Raw genomic sequence first — 24,287 nt, 5'->3', positions numbered from 1 at the left:
TAAATTGAACTGAACTTCTGAGTATGGGAGGTGTTTAGAATTCGACGGCCTTATTTGTGATTGGTTGATTTTCTACAACAATTGGAGCCAATGAGAATGAGAATGCAGGCAACGCGACTGCAGCAGTTGAACCTATATTAGAAAGCGCTCGGGTCATGTGTTACTTTACTTTGTTCGCTGAACATATCTCGGAACTCATCATGTCTGGAAGAGGCAAAACCGGGGGGAAAGCTCGTGCTAAGGCCAAGACTCGCTCATCCAGAGCAGGATTGCAGTTTCCCGTGGGCCGTGTTCATAGGCTTCTCCGTAAAGGGAACTACGCTGAGCGCGTTGGTGCCGGTGCTCCGGTCTACCTTGCCGCCGTGCTAGAGTATTTGACCGCTGAGATTCTCGAGCTGGCTGGTAATGCCGCCCGTGACAACAAGAAGACTCGTATCATTCCACGGCACCTCCAGCTCGCCGTGCGTAACGATGAGGAACTGAACAAACTGCTTGGCGGAGTAACTATCGCTCAGGGTGGTGTGCTGCCTAACATTCAGGCTGTGCTTCTGCCCAAGAAGACCGAGAAGCCGGCCAAGACCAAGTAATTTTACTCACTCCTATGTTTGTCAGTACCCAAAGGCTCTTTTAAGAGCCACCCATTTGTTCCTTTAGAAGTGCGGTTTTCTTTCAATTCGTAATCATGGGTATAACCCGTGATGAATAGGAACTATATAAACCTAAAAGAATTTAGAACCAGTTCTTCAGTCCGGGTCTACTAGTGTGCTACACTATATGCTTGCACATATTGTGAGAGGGATTGTGTTCGGCAGACAGTAATATTTCGCGCTACATTGTTGTGTAGAAATGTCTTCCTGTTTAAAGGAATGAATACTTCATGAGTACTCTGGTCTGATCTGAATGCTAACCGGCCGTTGCGTACAATATTGCTTGTGAAAAATTGAAAGTGGAACTGGTAAAAAAGGAAATAAGATTATGATGTTTTGACGTTGCTTTATAAACGTATATTTATGTACATGTTCAAAATCTATACCCTTGTAAATAAAATAACATTCGATGAAGTTCTTTTAAAACGCAAGCAGTCCGCTTAGTTTGGCATACATATAATAGGAGTTTCAAACGAGTCGGTGGTGGAAAAGGAGCCAATAAACACGAGGTGACGTAACGTATTGGAACCAATAACAGGCCGCGCTGTAAAGACGCCCAATCAGCGCAGTCGAGCGTTAGGCTGTAAATGGGCCGCGGTCTGTGCCTTTCGTCATTCTGTTTTTCTTCGAAGAAGTCCAGAGTTCCTTGGCGATGGCAAGAACTAAGCAGACCGCGCGTAAATCCACCGGTGGTAAGGCGCCTAGGAAGCAGCTCGCCACTAAAGCTGCCCGCAAAAGCGCCCCGGCTACCGGCGGCGTGAAGAAGCCTCACCGTTACAGGCCCGGCACTGTGGCTTTGAGAGAAATTCGCCGTTACCAGAAGTCTACCGAGTTGCTCATCCGTAAGTTGCCGTTCCAGCGCCTGGTGAGAGAAATCGCTCAGGACTTCAAGACTGACTTGCGCTTTCAGAGCTCGGCTGTCATGGCCCTGCAGGAGGCGAGCGAGGCCTATCTGGTCGGCCTGTTCGAAGACACTAACCTGTGCGCTATCCACGCCAAGAGAGTAACCATCATGCCTAAGGATATTCAGTTGGCCCGCCGTATTCGCGGAGAGCGCGCTTAAACCACAACTCCGTCTAATCTACACAAAGGCTCTTTTAAGAGCCACCTCGATGTTTCACAAAAAGCAGCATTTCTCAATTTTCTAAAATTATGGCATTGTGTTTGTACATGTTTCTGTCATAATTTGACTTGAAAATCTTACATAATATATCCACAATAATGTTTGGCAACAAATTTTAATATAAAAATATTTATACAAATTTGTTTGTGTTTATAATCATATGTAATTATCAACGTCTCTTGCACTGCCTAAACCTTTATATGTAATGAAAAGGTAAGAAGAAAATTTACAGACGACAGATGTTAATAATAAACTTTTGTCATATAGTCTTTTAATGTCATGTAAAGCTTGCAAAATCTGACCAACATGAAAAGCAAATCGTGCATTATATATTTAGAATTGTTTGTGTATTTTTTTTATAACCTCTCTCTTAAATATGAAAGTGTGGCATCACATTAAGCGATTTTGACACTGACTTGAGCTATTTTACTTTACAAATGCAGTACATAAGTATTAAAATTATTTTTAAGTATTATAGTATGCTAAAGTGAGATGGGGTATTAGCAGTTAACAGATTATGGGCCAAACTTCGCTGAGTGATGATGGTAGAATAATTATAAAGGTCTTGACTAAAACATAAGGAATCACAAAAGAGTTTTGTTTTTTTTGCAAGGGAAAAGTGCTCAAACTAGTAACTAGAAATCTTTTTTTTTTTTATTTCAAATAAAATTTTTCTTAGTTCTACAAACTTATTGTTTATGGTTACAGATTTTGATACTGTAGAATTAAGTAAGTAGAATTTAAGTAGAATTTGGGGATTTTAAAATTTTGTAGGTTACAACCATGCCTCAACTATGCTGTTATTACATAAAAAAAAAAAAAAACGATTGTCCTCATGCTTCACCACCTAGTCTGGAAATCCTCACGGTGCAGGAGAAACGTGTGTGTGTGTGCGAGCGTGTGCGTGTGACCCAAAGTGTGATAGAAGATGATGTCTCATACAGTAAGTGATATCTGATTGATCAATAACCACTGAAGTAGTTACTGTATTTCTGCATCTGCTTTAATGTTCCTGTAGGTCTTTTAACAGCTGTTGTAATATTTTTTTTCTTGTCAATTTTCTCCACTTCCTGATTCTAACCATTCTGATGTTTTATAACTAAAATTAGAGATCCTATGTGTCAGGGTTCTTTAATTTTTGACCTGTTATCTGTTACTTTGATTTAATACATGGGAAGTATTAAACTTTGCATAAAAAATTAAAAAGTTCTAATTAATTGATTTAGGTGAACCTTCTAAGTTGCAAACTTTATTTTTTATAGGTTGTGATCAAATACTGTAATAATGTTGGTAATTCTTCCATGCTTGGTCTCAGTGCACGGGCGTCACTCGTATAGTCAACATCCTTTCACATGTGTACTGTTTACTATAACACTGTCACTACGTGTGTCCGTGTAAAGCATCTTTTATACTACTAGTGCTATATACTAGTACTAGTGGTATAGTGAACTAATGTCTTATTAAAAGCTACTACATTAACAAAAACTGCAACAAAACTACCAAAAAAGAAACCTAGAAAAAAACAAATGTGTATATATATATATATATATATATATATATATATATATATATATATATATATATATATAAAAAACAGGTACATGAAAATGCTTCAGTAAAGCCCAAACCTCGGCTGAATACTCACAAAGGGAAGAAACCTGCTGGCATTGTTGAAACTGGTACAGGTGGAGACATCCAAGTCATAAAATCCAAACTGGTGAGTGTATTTGCAACAAAATTCTCTCCTGATTTGGACTCTGAGACTTTGACTAAATATATGAAAGATAAACTTGGGCGTGATGTAACCTGCCAAAAGGTAGAAGCTGTACAAAGTCGGTTCAGCTCTTTTAAAATAACCGCAGAGTGCAAAGAAGTAGATGAAATGTATAATCCAGAGCTGTGGCCTGAGGGCACTTTTGTGCGGCGATTCTATGAGGCACGCAAACCTAAATCTACAGCTATGTCAATATCAGTGATGAATGTGCCTGTAATGGGATCAGGGGTACCCTTATGCCTAGTACTAGCAATAGTGATGGTGCTCAAAGTGGTGTCATACAACTCACGAGGCTTGCGCCTAGGACAGAGTGCTGGGGACAGAGCACGTCGGAGTGTGGTTGACTAGCTACTGGAGACCACAGATATTCTCTGCCTGCAAGAGACATTTTTAGCCAAACAGGACCTTGATAAACTTAATTCTGTCCACAGTGATTTTCATGGAGCAGGAGAATCCACAACAGATTTAAGCACCAAAATGGTGCGTGGTAGAATACCTGGAGGCGTGGCCATTTTGTGGCGCAAGAAATATGATCCAATGATTAGTATTATCAGATTAAAGGTGGACTGGTGCATTGCAATTAAAGTTGTGCATTCTATGAATGTTTTTATTATTTTAAATGTCTATACCCCATACGACTGTTATAAAAATGAAGATGAATATATGAATAGATTGGCTTTTTTGAACTCTTATATTAGGGAATGTGCATATGCAAATATATTTGTGATGGGTGATTTGAATGCAGATATCTCTGATGACAAATCTCTTTTTGGTCAGCACTTGTTACAGTTCTGTCATGATAGTAAACTGGTTCTTTCCAGTATGAATTTTCTCCCTGCCGGTAGCTATACTTACATCAGTGAAGCTTGGAACACTATATCTTGGCTGGATCATGTAATTTGTACAGCTGATGCTCATGAAAGTCTGGAAAAAGTTGAAATTCTGTATGATTTGACTACAACTGATCACTTACCTGTCTCTATGATTATAAATGTCGATAACTTGCCTGACTGCAGTAGTTTGACAGAAGATGGTGCCAACATGGGTAAAGTGGATTGGGATAAACTACATAGAAAGGATGTCTTGTACTATTGTGGGAGGACGGATGCTCTCCTAAGGGAAATACAGCTACCCATGGGTGCTATTTTGTGTTCAAATATTAATTGTGATGATGTCACTCACTGTAATGATCTATGTGAAATGTACTATGGTATAGTGAGTGCTATACATGATGCTAGTTGCCCACTATATACACATTCCAGAAAGGCTAAGAATATTAAGCCTGGTTGGAATGAGTATGTAGGTGACTACCAAGAAGCTGCTAAGACGGCTCATAGGTCCTGGGTTATAGCTGGTAGACCCAGACAGGGGCCAGAGTTAGAACATAAAAAACATACCAGGGCTAAATATAAATATGCAGTGCGCTTTGTTGAAAAACATGAGGAAGCCTTAAGAGCTCACTATATGGCGGGAAACTTGATTGGCAACAATGTCACTGAGTTCTGGAAGGCTACAAATAGGGCCAAGACAATATTGCCTTGCCATATCGAGGGTGTATCTGGTGCAGAAAATATAGCAGAGCTGTGGAGACAGCACTATGCAACTCTGTTTAATTGTATTAAAAGTGAGCCCTATTGTGTGGGTAAGTTAAATGAGGATTTAATTCACTTTACTCCAAATGAGATCTATAATGCTGTAGAGCAACTAGCTGATAACAAAGCTAGTGGCAAAGATAACATCACTGCGGAGCATCTCAAGTTAGCCAGCCCTAGAGTGGCAGCCCTGTTATCTATTTGCTTCACAGGGCTGATGACTCATGGTATACTGCCAGACACCATGTTGACCGTCACATTAGTGCCCGTTATCAAGGATAAGGCAGGGAAAATAGGGAGTCTTGACAATTATAGACCCATCGCTCTAGCTAGCATTCTTTCAAAGGTGTTAGAAAAGTTGCTACTAGATAGACTGAGTGGGCTCATTTGCACTACAGAAAATCAATTTGGCTTTAAGTCTCAGCATAGTACTGATCTATGTATCTATGCCTTGAAAGAAGCTGTTGAATACTACAGAAGGCAGGGCTCTACAATGTTTATTGGGTTTATTGATGCGTCCAAGGCATTTGACAGAGTAAATCATCATAAGCTTTTTACTAAACTCATGCTTAGGGGTGTGCTGGGATGCATCATACGTATACTGGTTTACTGGTATGCCAAACAAAGCATGCAGGTTAAACGGGGAAATAGCCTATCGGCACCCTTCAGTGTAAGTAATGGAGTACGGCAGGGGGGGTTTGTCTCCAGCCCTGTTTAACTTATATATGGACAACCTTTCAAAGCAGTTGGGGAAATGTAAGACGGGTTGTGTAATAGGGAATACTCTGTTAAACCACCTGATGTATGCAGACGATTTAGTTATTGTGTCCCCCAGCACTGTTGGGTTCCAGCAGTTGGTGGATATATGTTCCAAGTATGGGGTTGAGTTTGATGTACAGTACAATGCAAAGAAGAGTGTTGTGTTGATTTGTAGGACTTAGGAAGATCAAAAGGTGCACTTCCCTATGTTTTACCTGTCAGGACACTGTATCTGTGTATCTAACTGTACAAAATATCTTGGGCATATTATTACTGACAAGATGGAAGATGATGCTGACATGTATAGGCAGAGACGAATGTTGTATATCCAAGCGAACATGTTGGTCAGGAAATTTCATTACTGCTCTGATGATGTGAAGGTGCACTTGTTTCGTGCTTATTGCACCCCTATGTATGCAGCCCCATTATGGGTCAACTATAAAAAGGAGACTATGCGCAAACTGCAGGTAGCATATAATAATTGTCTGAGAATATTGTTGAAGAAGCCTAGGAGTAGCAGTGCAAGTAAGCTTTTTTGTGACGTGAGGCTAAGTTGTTTACCGGCCCTTTTGAGGAAACTAATGTTTAAGTTTATGTGTCGACTTGATGAGTCAGAAAACTGTATTATAGTAAGGCTCACAAGTCCTATGTGTAGCTCGGTCCGATATCAAATCACATCTATGGAAGCATTGGTATGAGTGCCTTTTAAGACTCTTGTGAAAAAGGGTGTATTTTTATATGTTTATGTAGATTTTTTTTTTTTTTCCTTGTATATGTTGTATGTTCTGTTATTGGGCCTGGAGCCTGTAATAAAGATTGTGTATATATATATATATATATATATATATATATACACACACACATACACATACACACACATACACAGAACAAAAATATAAACGCAACACTTTTATTTTTGCTCCCATTTTTCATGAGCTGAACTCAAAGATCTGTAACATTTTCTACATACACAAGAGACCCATTACTCTCAAATATTGTTCACAAATCTGTCTTAATCTGTGTTAGTGAGCACTTCTCGTTTGCCGAGAGAATCCATCCCACCTCACAGGTGTGGCATTTTAAGGTGCTGATTAGACAGCATGAATATTGCACAGGTGTGCCTTAGACTGTCCACAATAAAAGGCCACTCTGAAATGTGCAGTGTGATCAGTATTTTTGTTCAGTGTATATATATATATATATATATATATATATATATATATTCAGCCACTTAATTTTTAAAATGGTTGCTATTGAAATTTTTGCATACATTAATATAGTAATTAACTGTCCAACATGTAAACTTGTTTTAAAATAATATGGTAAAGCCAGTTGGAGCAAGATTTTTTTTTATGAGTTATCAACTCAGGTAAGGGGCAATTAAAATTATATTTTCCCCAACATAATGTAGTTTGTTGGTTCCATATAATTTGAAGTTGTCATAACTCAAAAAAATTAGTAATTTATGATTTATTGGTATGAAATATATTCACGCATTTTATATATTTTGAAAGAAGGGAGGCTTCTTCTCCTGCTAATATCACAGGGGAAACTTTTAAAAACATTCTATTGCACGATCGTCGATTTCAGCCTCTGCCCCCTTCGCCTGGTCTCAAGTAGGTCCTCTGGAGGCGTTTAACCGTGTGGTCACTGTGCCATGAGTTTCATTCAGTGTTTTACTTTCACAAGGTAGCACGATGTCAGGCAGAGGCAAGGGCGGTAAAGGACTCGGAAAGGGAGGCGCTAAGCGTCACCGTAAAGTTCTCCGCGATAACATCCAGGGTATCACCAAGCCAGCCATTCGCCGTCTGGCGCGTCGTGGCGGAGTAAAACGTATTTCTGGTCTGATCTACGAGGAGACTCGCGGTGTGCTCAAGGTGTTTCTTGAGAATGTCATCCGCGACGCCGTAACCTACACCGAGCATGCTAAGAGAAAGACCGTTACCGCTATGGATGTGGTGTACGCTCTGAAACGCCAGGGACGCACTCTGTACGGCTTCGGCGGTTAAACGTTCCAACAGCTAACCACAACGGCTCTTTTAAGAGCCACCCACATACTCAGCAAAAGAGCTGTTACCCATTGTGTGTTAAAGTGAGAACGTTAATGCTTAAAAAAAAAAAAAAAAAAAAGGTCTTCGAAACACGTAATGTTCCTTTTATTTTTTTAATATGCTTCTTATACCTCCTTTATAATTTTTAATTGCTTATATAGATAATTAAATCGGTATAAGTTGTCTATTAGTCAGAAGACGATGTGGTGAAGTCTTGTAGAAATAATTAGGTACTTAATAAATTAGGAGTCTTATTTAATAAATTAAAGCACTCGGATGCATAAAAAAGTGATTAAGACTGAACAAAGCGTTTAAAGTCTATTATGTTGGATCCGCTCTCCTTATAGAAGTAGGCTCCAAACCATAGCAAATATTAATGCTTATTTACAAATGTTTTTTTGTTTTTTTAAAGGTTGAACACTTATTTTCTGGATGAAATTATGGTAAGCATCTTTGTTTTTCGAAAATAAAAATAAGATAACCCGCCAGTGTCACGATTCAAAAAATCGGCGGGAAAGGGCACGTAGTGGAGGGAGGGCTCTCGAACGAGGAGTTATGGAATGTCGACCAATCAAAATCCGGTCCTGGCTTGCGCTTAATTACAATGTTTACTGTACATAGATGGCCCGCGAGGCGGAGCTAGTTATTTCTCTATCAGTATCGCTCAGAGGTGCTGTCACTATGCCTGAGCCAGCCAAGACTGCGCCCAAGAAGGGCTCGAAGAAAGCCGTGACCAAGACGGCCGGCAAAGGAGGCAAGAAGCGCAGAAAGTCCAGGAAGGAGAGCTATGCCATCTACGTGTACAAAGTTCTGAAGCAGGTTCACCCCGACACCGGCATTTCGTCCAAGGCGATGGGGATCATGAATTCGTTCGTCAACGACATTTTCGAGCGCATTGCCGGTGAGTCCTCGCGTCTGGCTCACTACAACAAACGCTCCACCATCACTTCCAGGGAGATCCAGACCGCCGTGCGCCTGTTGCTGCCCGGCGAGCTGGCCAAGCACGCCGTGTCTGAGGGTACCAAGGCCGTGACCAAATATACCAGCTCCAAGTAAAGCGCCTCACCGCCGCCTTCATCAACCCAACGGCTCTTTTAAGAGCCACCCATGTTCTCCGTTCAAGAGCGATTACCTATTCTGTTCGTGTGGTAGGAAAGTTAATAGCATCATTATGATCACATTTAAAAAGGTTTTCTTGCACTCATCTAAAGTCCAAGTTAATAAAATTTGTAGCTCTACTCTAAACTGCAAAATTGTTTCTAACCAGCACAGTAACTCAAGTCCACTTTTCAGTTACATTTTAATACGCCATTACATGAAAGATTTAGGTTGATATTCGGTGAAATTCAATGTTTTAATTACATTCTAATTCAATTAAATTGCTATACAGCAGTCAGTACAAGTTCTTTTCTTTTTTTTCCAGAATCATCTGGAACCGCCTGGTCAAAAAGTCATCAGCAGTACTCTTGAATATCACGTAAAGAAATTTGACACGAGAGTTCACAAGTTATTTGACAGATCCTGAGGTTTAGGCATTTCTGTGCCCTACCACTTATTTGTTTGCTAAATCAGCTGGTTCTAATATAGCACTAAAAAGAGAGAACTAATTAGTGACATCTGTTTTGTGTGCATGGCGAAATATAATTATTACAAAGAGTCAGACAAAAAAAATGTATACACACTTCAGGAAAAGAAAACCTTTTATAAATATTATAATACTAATCTATTGCTAGAAGTTAAATATCATAACACATTATGATAAGATTGTGATTCTTTTATTTTCTTAAAATTTAAGTTTCTGAATAAACGTATATACTGAATATATATAATTAGCCAAATGTGTAGTTCTTAATAGTCTGAATTATTTGAGCCTTCGCGTGCGTCTCGTATGTGAGGGAGATAGATGTGTTATTAACACACACACACACACCTACCATGTTAAGCACAATGTGAAGGTGGACAAATTGAGATACTCTGTTCAAATAGCCTTAAATATGCCCGGGCCTTTTTCTGGTCAGCACACATAGAATTAGTTTATTTAGGGGGCATGTGAGTGGAGAACACAACCCACTTCTTTACCATGTCCTCCTTATTTACAGGCACATATAGTAGATGGTAACCACAAGTTGATCACCTGGATATTGTTAATATGTGCATGATAACATACCTATTACCGATTGTGTGTCAAACAACAGAGCATCCAGTGTGTTAACCTTGTTCCAAGAGGCAGGGTGAAACCAGCACGGACTGTCTGAAAATAATAGTAATTCTTTTGATTGTGTAAAGCTGCTTTGCGGCAATGACAATTGCTAAAAGCGCTATACAAATAAAATTGACTTAAATACTAAGATTCAACAGTACTGAATGCCTCAAAATGTATTTTTAAATGATTTAACTGAAGTAAGATCATTTTTTATTGTGGTGATGAAAACAAATTGTATCATTATATATGCCACAGCAATCCTATTATTAAAAGTGTTATTTCATACTAATATACCAATACTTATACTGTAATACTAATAATCTCAACCCTTGCTATATATTGCATTTGAAAACTAAAATATCAGTCAGCGTCAAAATCAATAATCACTTATATTTCACTGAGAAGGATTAAGACAAAATACACAAAACTAGTCTTAATATCAAATGCATTCTTCCTTTTCATGTTGATGTATCGTCTTATTGTCATTTTATTTCCATTATGTGTAATATCAGACTACCAAATGCATCTATACACAAGCTTTCAGTGAAATTATAATAGTTTATTATAAACTTCTCATCCAAATCTTACCTAATGTCTTCTGTAACTTTTTTGTTACATTTGCATATGATGGCAATGGACGAGGTTACTTTGTCAAATTTTGTAGTTAACAGTTGGTGTTTTAATGATGCAACTGTTTTGCAAATAGTATTTATTCAAATGTTTATATATATATATATATATATATATATATATATATATAAAATTTTAGATTAGAGTAGAGTATGAATGTTCAAGTTTAAAGGTAAAATGCATGTTTAAAAAGTGATCAACAAACACATGGATCGTGCACCAATAGTTTATATGATATTTGATTAATAATTCTTGAAAGTATGAATATTTACACTGATATGAAGGTTTGGGGAGCGTTAGAGGAACATTCTGGAAACATAAAAAACGTTCTTTTCATTCTATTTTATTGTTGCCGTATGTTACTTACTGTACGGGTATGCTTATAACTGCTCAACACAAGTTGAGAGTTATGAAACTTTTTTGCACGATATACATATATACACATACATATCGTGCAAAAAAGTTTCATACACACATAGTACATAGTATATATAATATATAATTTTTAAGAAAATATGGAAACATGCTGACTTTTTTTAAACAATGAGGTGGCTCTTAAAAGAGCCTTTGTGTCGTTCGGACGGAGTTGTAATCTAAGCGCGCTCTCCGCGAATACGGCGGGCCAGCTGAATGTCCTTGGGCATGATGGTCACTCTCTTGGCGTGGATAGCGCACAGGTTGGTGTCTTCGAACAGGCCGACCAGATAGGCCTCGCTCGCCTCCTGCAGGGCCATGACAGCAGAACTTTGAAAGCGCAAATCAGTCTTGAAGTCCTGAGCGATTTCTCTCACCAGGCGCTGGAACGGCAGCTTACGGATGAGCAGCTCAGTAGACTTCTGGTAACGACGAATCTCCCTCAGAGCCACAGTGCCGGGCCTGTAACGGTGAGGCTTCTTCACGCCGCCGGTAGCCGGCGCGCTTTTACGGGCAGCTTTAGTGGCGAGCTGCTTCCTAGGTGCCTTACCACCGGTGGATTTACGCGCGGTCTGCTTGGTTCTTGCCATTGTTCAAGAGCTCTGCACTATGTTTTAAAGAAAAACAGTATGAAACACATCAGAGAAGGTGGCCTATTTACAGCATAACGCTCGGCTACGCTGATTGGGCGTCTTGAAAGCGCCGCCTGTCATTGGTTACAATGCGTTACGTCACCTCGTGTTTATTGGCTCCTCTTCTACCACCGACTCGTGTCCTAACGCCCTTATCGTTGTGTGCTTTAAAACTTTATTGAATGTCACCATTTATCAATGTTATTTACGTGGTATAATTTTTGTTCATATACACGTCTAAAAATTCTAAATATCGCACTTATATTACGCGTTCTGTCGCGCTCTCTTTAAACCGCCGTGACAAGCTCGTTCTGTCTAACACACAGACTTTGCCATCTCAACTACCATATCTGTATCGCCAAGTAACACAATCGTTAATGTTTACATAGTCAATCAACATAATTATATTGTGTTGCGGCTTATGTGCTTACAACCAGAAACAAGGGAGATGAAATGGAAAAACGCAGTCTTAAAGCAGATATGGGTGGCTCTTAAAAGAGCCTTTGGGTACTGACAAACGCAGCAGTGGGGGAAGTTACTTGGTCTTGGCCGGCTTCTCGGTCTTCTTGGGCAGAAGCACAGCCTGAATGTTAGGCAACACACCACCCTGAGCGATGGTCACTCCGCCGAGCAATTTATTCAACTCCTCATCGTTACGCACGGCTAGCTGCAGGTGCCGGGGTATGATACGAGTCTTCTTGTTGTCGCGGGCGGCATTGCCAGCCAACTCCAGGATCTCAGCAGTCAGATACTCCAGCACGGCGGCAAGGTAGACAGGAGCACCGGCACCAACGCGCTCAGCGTAGTTCCCCTTACGGAGAAGCCTATGGACACGGCCCACGGGGAACTGCAGTCCGGCTCTGGATGAGCGGGTTTTAGCCTTAGCACGAGCCTTCCCCCCGGTCTTACCTCTTCCAGACATGATCAATTGTTCGATATGTTCAACGAACAGAATGTGATACCAAGTGGCTCGAGCAGCTCTGTAATATAGGACGAACTACTGCATTCTCATTGGCTACAATCGTTGTGGAAAATCAACCAATCACAAACACGCCGTCGAATTCTGACTTCCTCGTCTTCACCGACCCCCCCCCCCACACACACACACACACACACTCTCTCGCGCTCTCTCTCTCTCAGATCCCAACTCACAAATTAGCCACAGTTAATTAACATAAAGCTTGTGTTCACATCTGTATCACAATCTAAAATACAGAATGTGAGAGTAGCGCAACCAACAGTTTTGCATGTCACATATACGGATGAAGTGGTAACTGACCTTTGACCTGTTCTTCCAATATAGTACTTTTAGATATGATTCAGGGTGTACGAGGTTTTGTAAGAAAAATTACGTTGGTGCTATTATACAGCCAACTGCAAGTAATCAACGTCACCTGTTAGGCATGGTGATGACAGGAGATGGAAAACTTTTGCTCCTTAAATGACAATTTTGGTGGCTCTTAAAAGATCCATGTAGGGGAAGAAACATGAAAGAAATAAACACAGTTGCCTCTTTTTAGGAGCTGCATGTTTATAGTGATGTATACATACATGCACGTTTAAAATAAAGTGTCATTTTTTAATAGGACCTATGACAATCTTTGAAAATATAATGCAACACGTGATTAAAGACCTTTTACACTCAATTACATGCTTTTTTTGCTAATTAACTTTGACTCTAAAAATGTAATATTATTATTGCTTATTATTATTAATTCAATTACAATTAATAATACGAATAAAAAGAGACGTTGTGGGGAAGAAACATGAAAGAAACAAACATGTTTACTTAGGGGCTGCCTTTTTTGCTTTGGCGAATGGAGCTCTGTCAGTGAGCTGGATGTATGAGCACTGGCTGAACGTTGTGTGCAGGGTTTGAAACAGAGCTTGTTTTGGCCTGTGTAAAGCACAGCTAAGGAGACAGGTTGAGAGAGCGAGAGGGTGTGAGTGTGTCACGTGTGTTTGTTAGGTTTGACATTAAACTACAATCACAATATGATGAAAATTATAATATATTGTAGCGTTTTTACGCCGGGAAGAATGCTGGAGAGACGAGTGAGCTTATTTGCTGCCCAATGCAATGGCTGGGAGTACTTTATTTAGCACACAGCAGGTATGGCATGAGCAGCACCTTCACTCAGGGGCCTACATCCAATTCAGCACTAGCTTGAACTGGAGCACATTTCACACATCACACCCTACACACACAAACAGGGCCGAAGCCACCAACCCAAACACCTTTCCCCATCATGGTGAACACACCGACATTCCCGCAAGGCATGCTGGTCGTCAGCCGCCGCCCCGCCCACGCCACAATATGTATAAGTGTAAATATGTATTGGCCTTACATTTTTTTAAATCTCCAGTGAGAAAAGACAAAATAATGGTGGTGATGTCACTGATTATATCATCACTTTTTTCCCGATACACATTTCAAGGAACTTATAATTGTGTTGTACTGTGTTTTGTCCTTTATAATGAAACCTCAGAATTTCATTATTTTGCAGTATGTTTACCACAACTGGATAATTTTGATGACGACACCAAAGGCACTTCATAATGATATTAACAGTATAGCAACCGGTAGCATAGTATAATGGTATATTCTGTCACTTAGAGGCAAATTTAAGGCTTTGGCGAACATCTGTGGCAAACCTCTGCCAACGCCACCACAAATTTACTGTAAGGACATATTTTCAGCTCCCTTGTTCTTAAAAATTGCCACCAATACACGTCTCCTCCATTCCTCTGGAATCCTCTCACTCTCCAAGATCTTGTTAATCAAACTAGTCAGACAGGTATGTCATCAGGACCAACAGCCTTTCCACTCTTCATCCTCTTCAATGCCCTTCTCACCTTACTTCTACTAATATTTGCTACTTCCTGTTCCACAATAGTCACCTCTTCTACTCTTTGTTCTCTTTCGTTTTCCTCATTCATCAACTCCTTAAAGTACTCCTTCCATCTTCCCATCACTCTCCTGGCATCTGTCAGTACATTTCCATCTCTATCTTTAATCACTCTAACCTGCTGCACATTCTTCCCATCTCTATCTCTCTGCCTTGCCAACCTGTACAGATCCACCTCTTCCTCCTTACTGTCTAGCCTAGCATACAAGTCCTCATATGCTCTTTGTTTGGCCTTTGCCACCTTTACCTTCACCTTACTCTGCATCTCCCTGTACTCCTGTCTACTTTCTTCAGTCCTCTTAGTTTCCCACTTCTTCTTAGCTAGCCTCTTTCCCTGTATACACTTCCGGACTTCCTCATTCTACCACCAAGGCTCCTTGTCCACTTTCCCCTTACCTGATGATACACCAAGTACACTCCTACCTTACCTCATTTCCACTACACTGGTGCTGGTGCCTGGTGCCATACGCCTAGACCTGACTTGTACTTGAAGAGAGCAACGTCTGTGGGGCCTGCTGTAAAAATGTCATCTGTGGTAACTGTTTCTCCTTCATTTCTTGAAGTTGAGTCTGAGAATGATAGTTTAGATAAGCATGAGAATATGTCTACCAATAAACTGTCTAATTCTGACATACAGTACTTGAAAATTTAAAAGAACATTTGTCCTACCTCTCATACTCCCAAAGAACAGATGTGATTTCTCTGATTTATGAGTTCTCTTCTCTCTTTTTAGACATTCCCAGACAAACCCATGTGCTATTCCATGATGTCGAACTTATAGACCCATCGCCGATAAAACAACATCCTTATCGTGTTAATCCCCAAAAGAGAGAAGTGATGAGAAGAGAGGTAGAGTACTTGCTTACGCATGGTTTAGCCATTCCCAGTTCGAGCCAGTGAAGCTCACCGTGTTTGCTGGTGTTGAAATCCGATGCTTCTTTCAGGTTTTGCACAGATTACAGAAAGGTGAATAGTGTCACCAAAGCAGATTGTTTTCCGTTGCCTAGAATGGAAGACTGCGTTTATCGTGTTGGTGCCTCGTCCTTCGTAACAAAATTGGATTTGTTAAAAGGTTATTGGCAGGTGCCACTTACGCAGCGTGCTTCGTATATCTCTGCGTTTGTAACGCCAGATAATTTCTTGCAGTATACCGTTATGGCATGGTATGCGAAGCGCTCCAGCTACCTTCCAAAGGTAAATGCAAAAAGTTTTATCTGGCGTGAAAAATTGAGAAGCATATCTGGACGACGTGGTCATTTATTCTAATTCGGGGGGTGCCCACATAGACTTGTTACGTACAGTATTTGCTCGCTTAGACAAAGCGTAGTTAACGGTGAACTTAAAAAAATGTGAATTCGGAAAAGCCATGGTCACTTACTTGGGTAAGAAGGTTGGCCAGGGCCAGGTGCGAGAGAATCAGGAATTTTTCCATTCCCAAGTCAAAAAGGGAGCTGCGCCGCTTTCTGGGTATGATTGGGTATTACTGTGCATTCTGCAAAAATTTTTCCTCTGTTGTATGCTTTTTAACAGACTTACTGAGTGAATCCAAAACCTTCGCTTGGAGTGTTAAATGCGATAATGCTTTTGATGCTGCCAAAGATCTTATGTGTAGTGCGCCAGTTCTCTCCGCCCCTGATTTTTCTAAACCATTTAAGTTGGACGTGGATGCAAGCGCATTAGGCGCAGCTGCTGTTTTATTACAAGAAGCCGAGGCAGAAATTGACCACCCTGTGTACTACTTCTCAAAAAAATTCTCAAAAACACAACAGCATTATAGCACTATTGAGAAGGAGGCCTTAGCCTTACTCCTTGCCCTTCAGCATTTTGAAGTCTATGTCGGTGGTAGTTCCCTACCTATAGTGGTCTATACAGACCATAACCCCTTAGTCTTCCTGCTCCGAATGGCGAATTCAAATCAGAGGCTAATGCGGTGGTCACTAATTGTCCAAAGTTTTAACCTCGACATACAAAAAGGGTCGGCCCGCATTTACACTAGACAGGAGCTCAGCGGGAGCTGCATTATAATACGTCACCGGCCACGCCCACTAAACAGAAACGACCATGGCCGAAGTCAGTTTACTGGTTATTCTCCAAACTAGTATGAAAATGTATTTCAGTATCCAAAAGCAGCTTATTCGACATGTTATAACTGCTGAAAGTCTTTCTTCAGTTTTTTTAGCTTATACACTATTTGGTCGGTTGTGCGTGTAAAGCCTGCGACTATTACTTCTTCTCTTATTTTCTCATGCACTTTTTTTTTCTTAAAGCACTTTCCAATTTCTGCTGAATCTCGGCGAATGTCCAAAATGCCGAAAAATTGCTTTTGTTTCGTCCGCGCGCCACATTAACGGACTTTGGGTCTCCCTTATTTTTTTTAACACTCCCTATAACTCCGCCCACCGCCCGTCACAGGTTCTCGCAACTAGACCAGCAGAGTTTAGGAGCCAGTTCAGTGCTTATTTTCGGGCACCAGCACCAATTTTTTTCTGTGGAAAAGAGCTGCACTGATTCCAAAATTGGGAACCGGCTTGGAACCGGCACGAGAACCAGAGCAGTGGAAAAAGGGTATCAAATCACATTGGCTGTAGTTGTACAGTCAACTGAAAGCACCTTCTGACCACCCATAGCCTGTCTCAACTCCTCCCTGAAGTCTACACAACATTCTTCCTTTCTTAGCTTCTATCACTTTGTCCTCCGCTCTGCCTTTGTTCTCTTCACCATCCTCACCACCAGGGTCATTTTACACACCACCATTCTGTGTTGTCTGGTTACACTCTCCCCTACCAGCACTTTGCAGTCACTGATCTCTTTCAGATTATAACGTCGACACAAGTTGTAGTCGACCTGAGTGCTTCTGCCTCCACTCTTATATGCCACCCTATGTTCCTGCCTCTTTTGGAAGAAAGTATTTACTACTGCCATTTCCATCCTTTTTGCAAAGTCCACCTCCATCTGTCCTTCTACATTCCTGTCCTGAAGACCAAACTTGCCCATCACATGTTCATCACCTCTGTTCCCTTCCCCAACATGTCCATAGAAGTCTGCACCAATCACCACTCTCTCACCTCTGTTGATGCTCTGCATTACTTCATCTAACTCACTCCAGAATTTCTCCTACTCTTTTAACTCACATCCTACCTGTGGGGCATAACAACTAACAACATTAAACATTATCCCTTCAATTTCCAACTTCAGACTTATCACCCTATCTGATACTCTCTTCACCTCTAGAACATTCGTTACAAACTCCTCTTTTAGAATAACTCCTACTCCATTTTTTTCCCTATCCACACCATGGTAAGACAATTTGAACCCTAATCCTAAGCTTCTGGCCTTGCTACCTTTCCACCTGGTCTCCTGGACACACAGTATATCCACCTTCCTTCTCTGCATCATATCAACCAACTCTTTTCCCTTCCCTGTCATGGTCCAAACATTCAAAGTCCCTACTATCACTCCTAAACTCTTGCCTCTCCTCTTCTCTTTCTGCTTTCGAACACGCCTTCTTCCTCTCCTTCTTCGACCAACAGTAGCCCAATTTCCACCGGCACCCTGTAGGTCAACAACACTTGTGGTGGTCGTTGTTAACCCGGGCCACGACCGATCCAGTATGGGATTTATATTCGTGATTCGAATCATTGATTTGACAAATGTTTTACGTCGGATGCCCTTCCTGACACAACCCTCTGCATTTATCCAGACTTGGGACTGGCACAAGAAGACACTGGATTGCGCCCCCCCACCCCTGTGGTTGTACATTGAAAAAAATGGATTTGTACATCGAAAAAGTAATGGACTGTAGTAAAATTAAATAGGAATTTCCACGGAGTGCAGGGCTGGACTGGAACCAAAAAAACGCCCTGGTATTTTTGGCCATATTTAAAAAATATGCATATGACACATCAAAGGATATATGCGCTCACTGTTTTGTTTCAAACATTAAACCACAGTAACCTGCCTGGAAGCGAAGAACCTTGATAAAAAATTATTCTTAATTATTATTATTGTTATTATACAGTCTTTTATTAGCAATTCTCTCTCTCTCTCTCTCTCTCTCTCTCTCTCTCTCTCACACACACACACACACACACACACACACACACACACACACACACACACACACACACCTCCAACCTAGCAAGGATGAAGTTCTCCACAAAACTCATAGTCTACTATTAAATGTTTTTAAGTCTGACTGCAATAATATGAGCATTTGCACAGTGTTAGCCTACAAATCCTCCAGATAGCTCACTATTTAGTGAAGATGTAGGCTACACTTAACATTTTCAATGTTAATTCCATGGGCTATCATCATTCTGCGTGTGTGTAGGCCTACGTGTGTCTACGTGTGAAATCCAATAGTCAGCCATGTCATTTATATAGCTCTGGGGGTTTATTTGTTGTACTGTGTGAAGATTGACAACAATTTCGATCAATCGTTACAGACGTACTGTAAGACTCGTTAAGTTGATGTGGATGGCAATGTAGCCTAGCCTAATTGGCAGACGGTTCATTTGCGAGTAGCAGCTAGGTAGGCTAGTGGTGCAGGTTGTCGACAAACACTCAAATGCACGAGTGACACACACACACACACACACACACACACACACACACACATATACACACACATATACACACACAACACAAAAAAGCCCTCTGTCTTCCCTATATAAATGTCTCTTCCTTCACTTTGCCAACATTTCAGCTACTTCTTACCGGACTCGTACAGTAGCTATTCTGAAGCCTTCCTCAATCTGTCCCTGCTGGGTCACGTCTCTCACCACCTTTCCACCGAATCAATTTTACAGACGCTAGGACACATTTCTCAATACTTAGGTCACTTTTGCAAAACGTTGATAGAAATTTAAGATTTGAAATGGGCCTGTAGTTTCCAAACACATCAGGATCAAGTGAAGGCTTCTTCAAAGTCGGACGAATGACAGCGGCTTTCAAATAAGGTGCAACGTAGTCAGTTTGTAGTGAAAGATTAGCTAACTGTGTTATTAATGGACTGATACTGGGAATTAATGTCTTGAGCAGTACTGTTGGGATAAGGTCCAATGTACGAGATGATGGTCTCATTCCTCGCAAAATTTCTTTAATGTGGCTGTTTGAAACCTCAGTGAAGTATGGGAGAGATGGCAAACTCCCAGATGAGGAGTCAGAGACCAAAGGAGATTGAGGGAGAGGCCCAGAAATTGAAGAGCGAATACTATAGACTTTGAGTCTAAAAAAGTCAATAAAGCTGTTGCATCGCTCTTCTGTGGCTTCAATAAAAGTAGACTGCTGTGGCTCCAGAAAATGGTTTATGGTGGCAAAAAGCTGCTTTGAGTTACCGGGATTTTTATTAATTTGATTAGAGTAAAATTGATGCTGCATATCCTTCAAGGCCTTGAAATATGCTCTTTGATGGGCACGGAAAGCAAGCTAATAAACAGTAAGTCCAGACTTTCTAAACTGGCGCTTCAAGGCCCGACCAGCCATTTTCATACGGCGTAGTTCCTGTGTGTACCAGGGAGCAGAGCGTTTAAAACTTACTTCACGTGTCCTGATAGGAGCATGGCGGTCAAGAGTACTGCTCAGGGATTTGTTATAGTATTCTACCAGTTCATCCGCTGTCGTGCCAACTGGACAGGTGGTTTGTATGAAGTCTGCAGCCATGGAGGTTAGATTAATGCGTTTCCAGTTTCGAAAAGACATTTGGCGCTTAGATCTAGTAATAGGCATTTAGAACGTGAGGGCCAAAGATATCACCATATGGTCCAACACACCCAGGTCATAGACCTCTAAGCCTTTGATGGGGGCTGAGTCAGTAATGACAAGATCTAAAGTGTGCCCCCTAGTGTGTGTGGGGACATTCACATGCTGTTGGAGACCAAGACAGTCGAGCAGACTCAAAAATTCTGTTGAAAGCTGACAAAAGGGATCGTCTACATGGGTATTTAAATCTTCAACAATAACTATGTTGGTTGACATAGAACAGAATAATGTAAGTAAATCATGCATTTTAGGAAGGAATATGGAGTGAGGCTTGGGGGGACGATATATAAGCAGCACTGTCATTGAGTATGGAGGTTTGCATTTAAAGGCTAAGCATTCCATAGAGATAAAGTCAGGTAGTGGCAAAAGAGAAAGTTTCAGATCATCCCGATAAATAACAGCCAGGCCACCTCCACGTCCAGTGCAGCGAGCTTTCTCCAAATAACTGTAGCCCTGAGGACAGTCTTCGTTGAGTGATAAATAATCTCCTGTTTTATGCCAAGTTTTAACCAGGCACATAAAGTCCAGTATTTCTCCAAGATATGATCATGTATGATAAATGATTTATTATTAAGCGATTGTGTGTTCAGTAGTTCCATAGTATCAGGTGACAGATCTATTGGTACGTGTCTCTGTAAGCTCCGCAAAACACTATAATCCACTCCACGATTTTCATTCCGCCCAGCACTAGAGGATCTCAGAGAGAGTATCCAGGTACGCCGATGTTCTGATGACATCTCTCAGGTGCGATACGTGCTGTTGCAGACCAGACGGATGGAATTTTATCAACGCCATGCTGGAAATAGACAAACTTTTTTCGGTGGCTTCTATGGATATACCAGGGTCGACGAAGAAGTCCAAGCTGTTTTATGACTGGGATGCAAGATGGAGGTAGCCGGGAGTTAAGACTCAACAGCTGAGAGACAGAGTATTTAAAGGTAGTGCTGGGCGCCTTTAGACTTGGCCCAGCACCATTTATGGCCATTTGGCTGGCGTCCAAAACCCCTATGTCCTCTCCCCTCCTTTTTCTCTCCTTTCCCAGGTGCATGTTCTTTGTCCTTTTCAATACAGCGGTAGAATAGGTGGAAAAGCAGCATACATACATACAACATACAACGTAGGTGGAGAAATGGCATACATACAACGCCTGCGTCCTCTCCCCTCTCCAAAGAGTCGAGTAATTGATTTGAGTGAGTGAGTGAGTGAGTGAGTGAGTGAGTGAGTAAATTTTGCATTTCGTTCAGAAATCAAGGTCCCAGAGTGTTCTGGAAGAGTGGCACAGAATTGAAGTTGTTTGAAGTACAGTGTGAAGGCATTCAAAGACCAAAACCTCATGCCATATCATGTTTTGGTGTGATTTAACACGTAGCTCTAATTTTTTTATTAGTATTTATTATAGTACAAATTATTGAACAGTGACACTGTGTTGTTGACGGTGACACTTGTTCCTGTTTTATTTATTAAAAATTATGTAATATTTAATTAGAAGTAAATTTATATTTAGAATTTGTAAAGACATCACCTTGCTTAAATGTTAGCCGGTGACATGGGAGCTAAGTATTTATATTTGTAGCCTGAAATCTGCCACATGTTTGCATCAAACCTAATTTGCATGTGAAAATATGTCCTTACAGTAAATTTGTGGTGGCGTTGGCAGAGGTTTGCCACAGATGTTCGCCAAAGCCTTAAATTTGCCTCTAAGTGACAGAATATACCATTATACTATGCTACCGGTTGCTATACTGTTAATATCATTATGAAGTGCCTTTGGTGTCGTCATCAAAATTATCCAGTTGTGGTAAACATACTGCAAAATAATGAAATTCTGAGGTTTCATTATAAAGGACAAAACACAGTACAACACAATTATAAGTTCCTTGAAATGTGTATCGGGAAAAAAGTGATGATATAATCAGTGACATCACCACCATTATTTTGTCTTTTCTCACTGGAGATTTAAAAAAATGTAAGGCCAATACATATTTACACTTATACATATTGTGGCGTGGGCGGGGCGGCGGCTGACGACCAGCATGCCTTGCGGGAATGTCGGTGTGTTCACCATGATGGGGAAAGGTGTTTGGGTTGGTGGCTTCGGCCCTGTTTATGTGTGTAGGGTGTGATGTGTGAAATGTGCTCCAGTTCAAGCTAGTGCTGAATTGGATGTAGGCCCCTGAGTGAAGGTGCTGCTCATGCCATACCTGCTGTGTGCTAAATAAAGTACTCCCAGCCATTGCATTGGGCAGCAAATAAGCTCACTCGTCTCTCCAGCATTCTTCCCGGCGTAAAAACGCTACAATATATTATAATTTTCATCATATTGTGATTGTAGTTTAATGTTAAACCTAACAAACACACGTGACACACTCACACCCTCTCGCTCTCTCAACCTGTCTCCTTAGCTGTGCTTTACACAGGCCAAAACAAGCTCTGTTTCAAACCCTGCACACAACGTTCAGCCAGTGCTCATACATCCAGCTCACTGACAGAGCTCCATTCGCCAAAGCAAAAAAGGCAGCCCCTAAGTAAACATGTTTGTTTCTTTCATGTTTCTTCCCCACAACGTCTCTTTTTATTCGTATTATTAATTGTAATTGAATTAATAATAATAAGCAATAATAATATTACATTTTTAGAGTCAAAGTTAATTAGCAAAAAAAGCATGTAATTGAGTGTAAAAGGTCTTTAATCACGTGTTGCATTATATTTTCAAAGATTGTCATAGGTCCTATTAAAAAATGACACTTTATTTTAAACGTGCATGTATGTATACATCACTATAAACATGCAGCTCCTAAAAAGAGGCAACTGTGTTTATTTCTTTCATGTTTCTTCCCCTACATGGATCTTTTAAGAGCCACCAAAATTGTCATTTAAGGAGCAAAAGTTTTCCATCTCCTGTCATCACCATGCCTAACAGGTGACGTTGATTACTTGCAGTTGGCTGTATAATAGCACCAACGTAATTTTTCTTACAAAACCTCGTACACCCTGAATCATATCTAAAAGTACTATATTGGAAGAACAGGTCAAAGGTCAGTTACCACTTCATCCGTATATGTGACATGCAAAACTGTTGGTTGCGCTACTCTCACATTCTGTATTTTAGATTGTGATACAGATGTGAACACAAGCTTTATGTTAATTAACTGTGGCTAATTTGTGAGTTGGGATCTGAGAGAGAGAGAGCGCGAGAGAGTGTGTGTGTGTGTGTGTGTGGGGGGGGGGGTCGGTGAAGACGAGGAAGTCAGAATTCGACGGCGTGTTTGTGATTGGTTGATTTTCCACAACGATTGTAGCCAATGAGAATGCAGTAGTTCGTCCTATATTACAGAGCTGCTCGAGCCACTTGGTATCACATTCTGTTCGTTGAACATATCGAACAATTGATCATGTCTGGAAGAGGTAAGACCGGGGGGAAGGCTCGTGCTAAGGCTAAAACCCGCTCATCCAGAGCCGGACTGCAGTTCCCCGTGGGCCGTGTCCATAGGCTTCTCCGTAAGGGGAACTACGCTGAGCGCGTTGGTGCCGGTGCTCCTGTCTACCTTGCCGCCGTGCTGGAGTATCTGACTGCTGAGATCCTGGAGTTGGCTGGCAATGCCGCCCGCGACAACAAGAAGACTCGTATCATACCCCGGCACCTGCAGCTAGCCGTGCGTAACGATGAGGAGTTGAATAAATTGCTCGGCGGAGTGACCATCGCTCAGGGTGGTGTGTTGCCTAACATTCAGGCTGTGCTTCTGCCCAAGAAGACCGAGAAGCCGGCCAAGACCAAGTAACTTCCCCCACTGCT

At 41.0% G+C, this 24,287-nt stretch overlaps 6 protein-coding genes across 6 annotated transcripts; 4 read left to right on the top strand and 2 right to left on the bottom strand.

Annotated features, from left to right (window-relative positions):
• The first annotated feature begins 200 nt into the window (after nt 1-200).
• On the top strand, nt 201-24,287 carry LOC128515748 (histone H2AX-like). Its single transcript, XM_053489902.1, has 3 exons — nt 201-583; nt 23,131-23,141; nt 23,879-24,287. Exons 1-3 carry the CDS (start codon nt 201-203, stop codon nt 24,271-24,273), a joined length of 789 nt encoding a protein of 262 aa, XP_053345877.1. The 3' UTR covers nt 24,274-24,287.
• LOC128515755 (histone H3) lies at nt 1,291-1,796 on the top strand. Its single transcript, XM_053489909.1, has one exon. The coding sequence runs from the start codon at nt 1,300-1,302 to the stop codon at nt 1,708-1,710; it is 411 nt and encodes a 136-aa protein (XP_053345884.1). The 5' UTR covers nt 1,291-1,299; the 3' UTR covers nt 1,711-1,796.
• On the top strand, nt 7,593-7,946 carry LOC128515767 (histone H4). The gene has a single exon (XM_053489921.1). The coding sequence runs from the start codon at nt 7,593-7,595 to the stop codon at nt 7,902-7,904; it is 312 nt and encodes a 103-aa protein (XP_053345896.1). The 3' UTR covers nt 7,905-7,946.
• LOC128515760 (histone H2B-like) lies at nt 8,618-9,012 on the top strand. The gene has a single exon (XM_053489914.1). The coding sequence runs from the start codon at nt 8,628-8,630 to the stop codon at nt 9,000-9,002; it is 375 nt and encodes a 124-aa protein (XP_053345889.1). The 5' UTR covers nt 8,618-8,627; the 3' UTR covers nt 9,003-9,012.
• On the bottom strand, nt 11,373-11,783 carry LOC128515757 (histone H3). Its single transcript, XM_053489911.1, has one exon. The coding sequence runs from the start codon at nt 11,781-11,783 to the stop codon at nt 11,373-11,375; it is 411 nt and encodes a 136-aa protein (XP_053345886.1).
• LOC128515758 (histone H2A-like) lies at nt 12,347-12,747 on the bottom strand. Its single transcript, XM_053489912.1, has one exon. It carries the CDS (start codon nt 12,745-12,747, stop codon nt 12,361-12,363), a length of 387 nt encoding a protein of 128 aa, XP_053345887.1. The 3' UTR covers nt 12,347-12,360.

Source organism: Clarias gariepinus, chromosome 28 (genome assembly GCF_024256425.1).
Source record: "Clarias gariepinus isolate MV-2021 ecotype Netherlands chromosome 28, CGAR_prim_01v2, whole genome shotgun sequence".
In the NCBI taxonomy this organism is placed as follows: Eukaryota; Metazoa; Chordata; class Actinopteri; order Siluriformes; family Clariidae; genus Clarias; species Clarias gariepinus.
This window is presented reverse-complemented; position numbering and strand designations above follow the sequence as displayed.

What these genes read in the sequence shown, in the direction of transcription:
- LOC128515748 (XM_053489902.1), top strand. Translation starts at nt 201, where the DNA reads ATGTCTGGAAGAGGCAAAACCGGGGGGAAAGCTCGTGCTAAGGCCAAG.
- LOC128515755 (XM_053489909.1), top strand. Translation starts at nt 1,300, where the DNA reads ATGGCAAGAACTAAGCAGACCGCGCGTAAATCCACCGGTGGTAAGGCG.
- LOC128515767 (XM_053489921.1), top strand. Translation starts at nt 7,593, where the DNA reads ATGTCAGGCAGAGGCAAGGGCGGTAAAGGACTCGGAAAGGGAGGCGCT.
- LOC128515760 (XM_053489914.1), top strand. Translation starts at nt 8,628, where the DNA reads ATGCCTGAGCCAGCCAAGACTGCGCCCAAGAAGGGCTCGAAGAAAGCC.
- LOC128515757 (XM_053489911.1), bottom strand. Translation starts at nt 11,783, where the DNA reads ATGGCAAGAACCAAGCAGACCGCGCGTAAATCCACCGGTGGTAAGGCA.
- LOC128515758 (XM_053489912.1), bottom strand. Translation starts at nt 12,747, where the DNA reads ATGTCTGGAAGAGGTAAGACCGGGGGGAAGGCTCGTGCTAAGGCTAAA.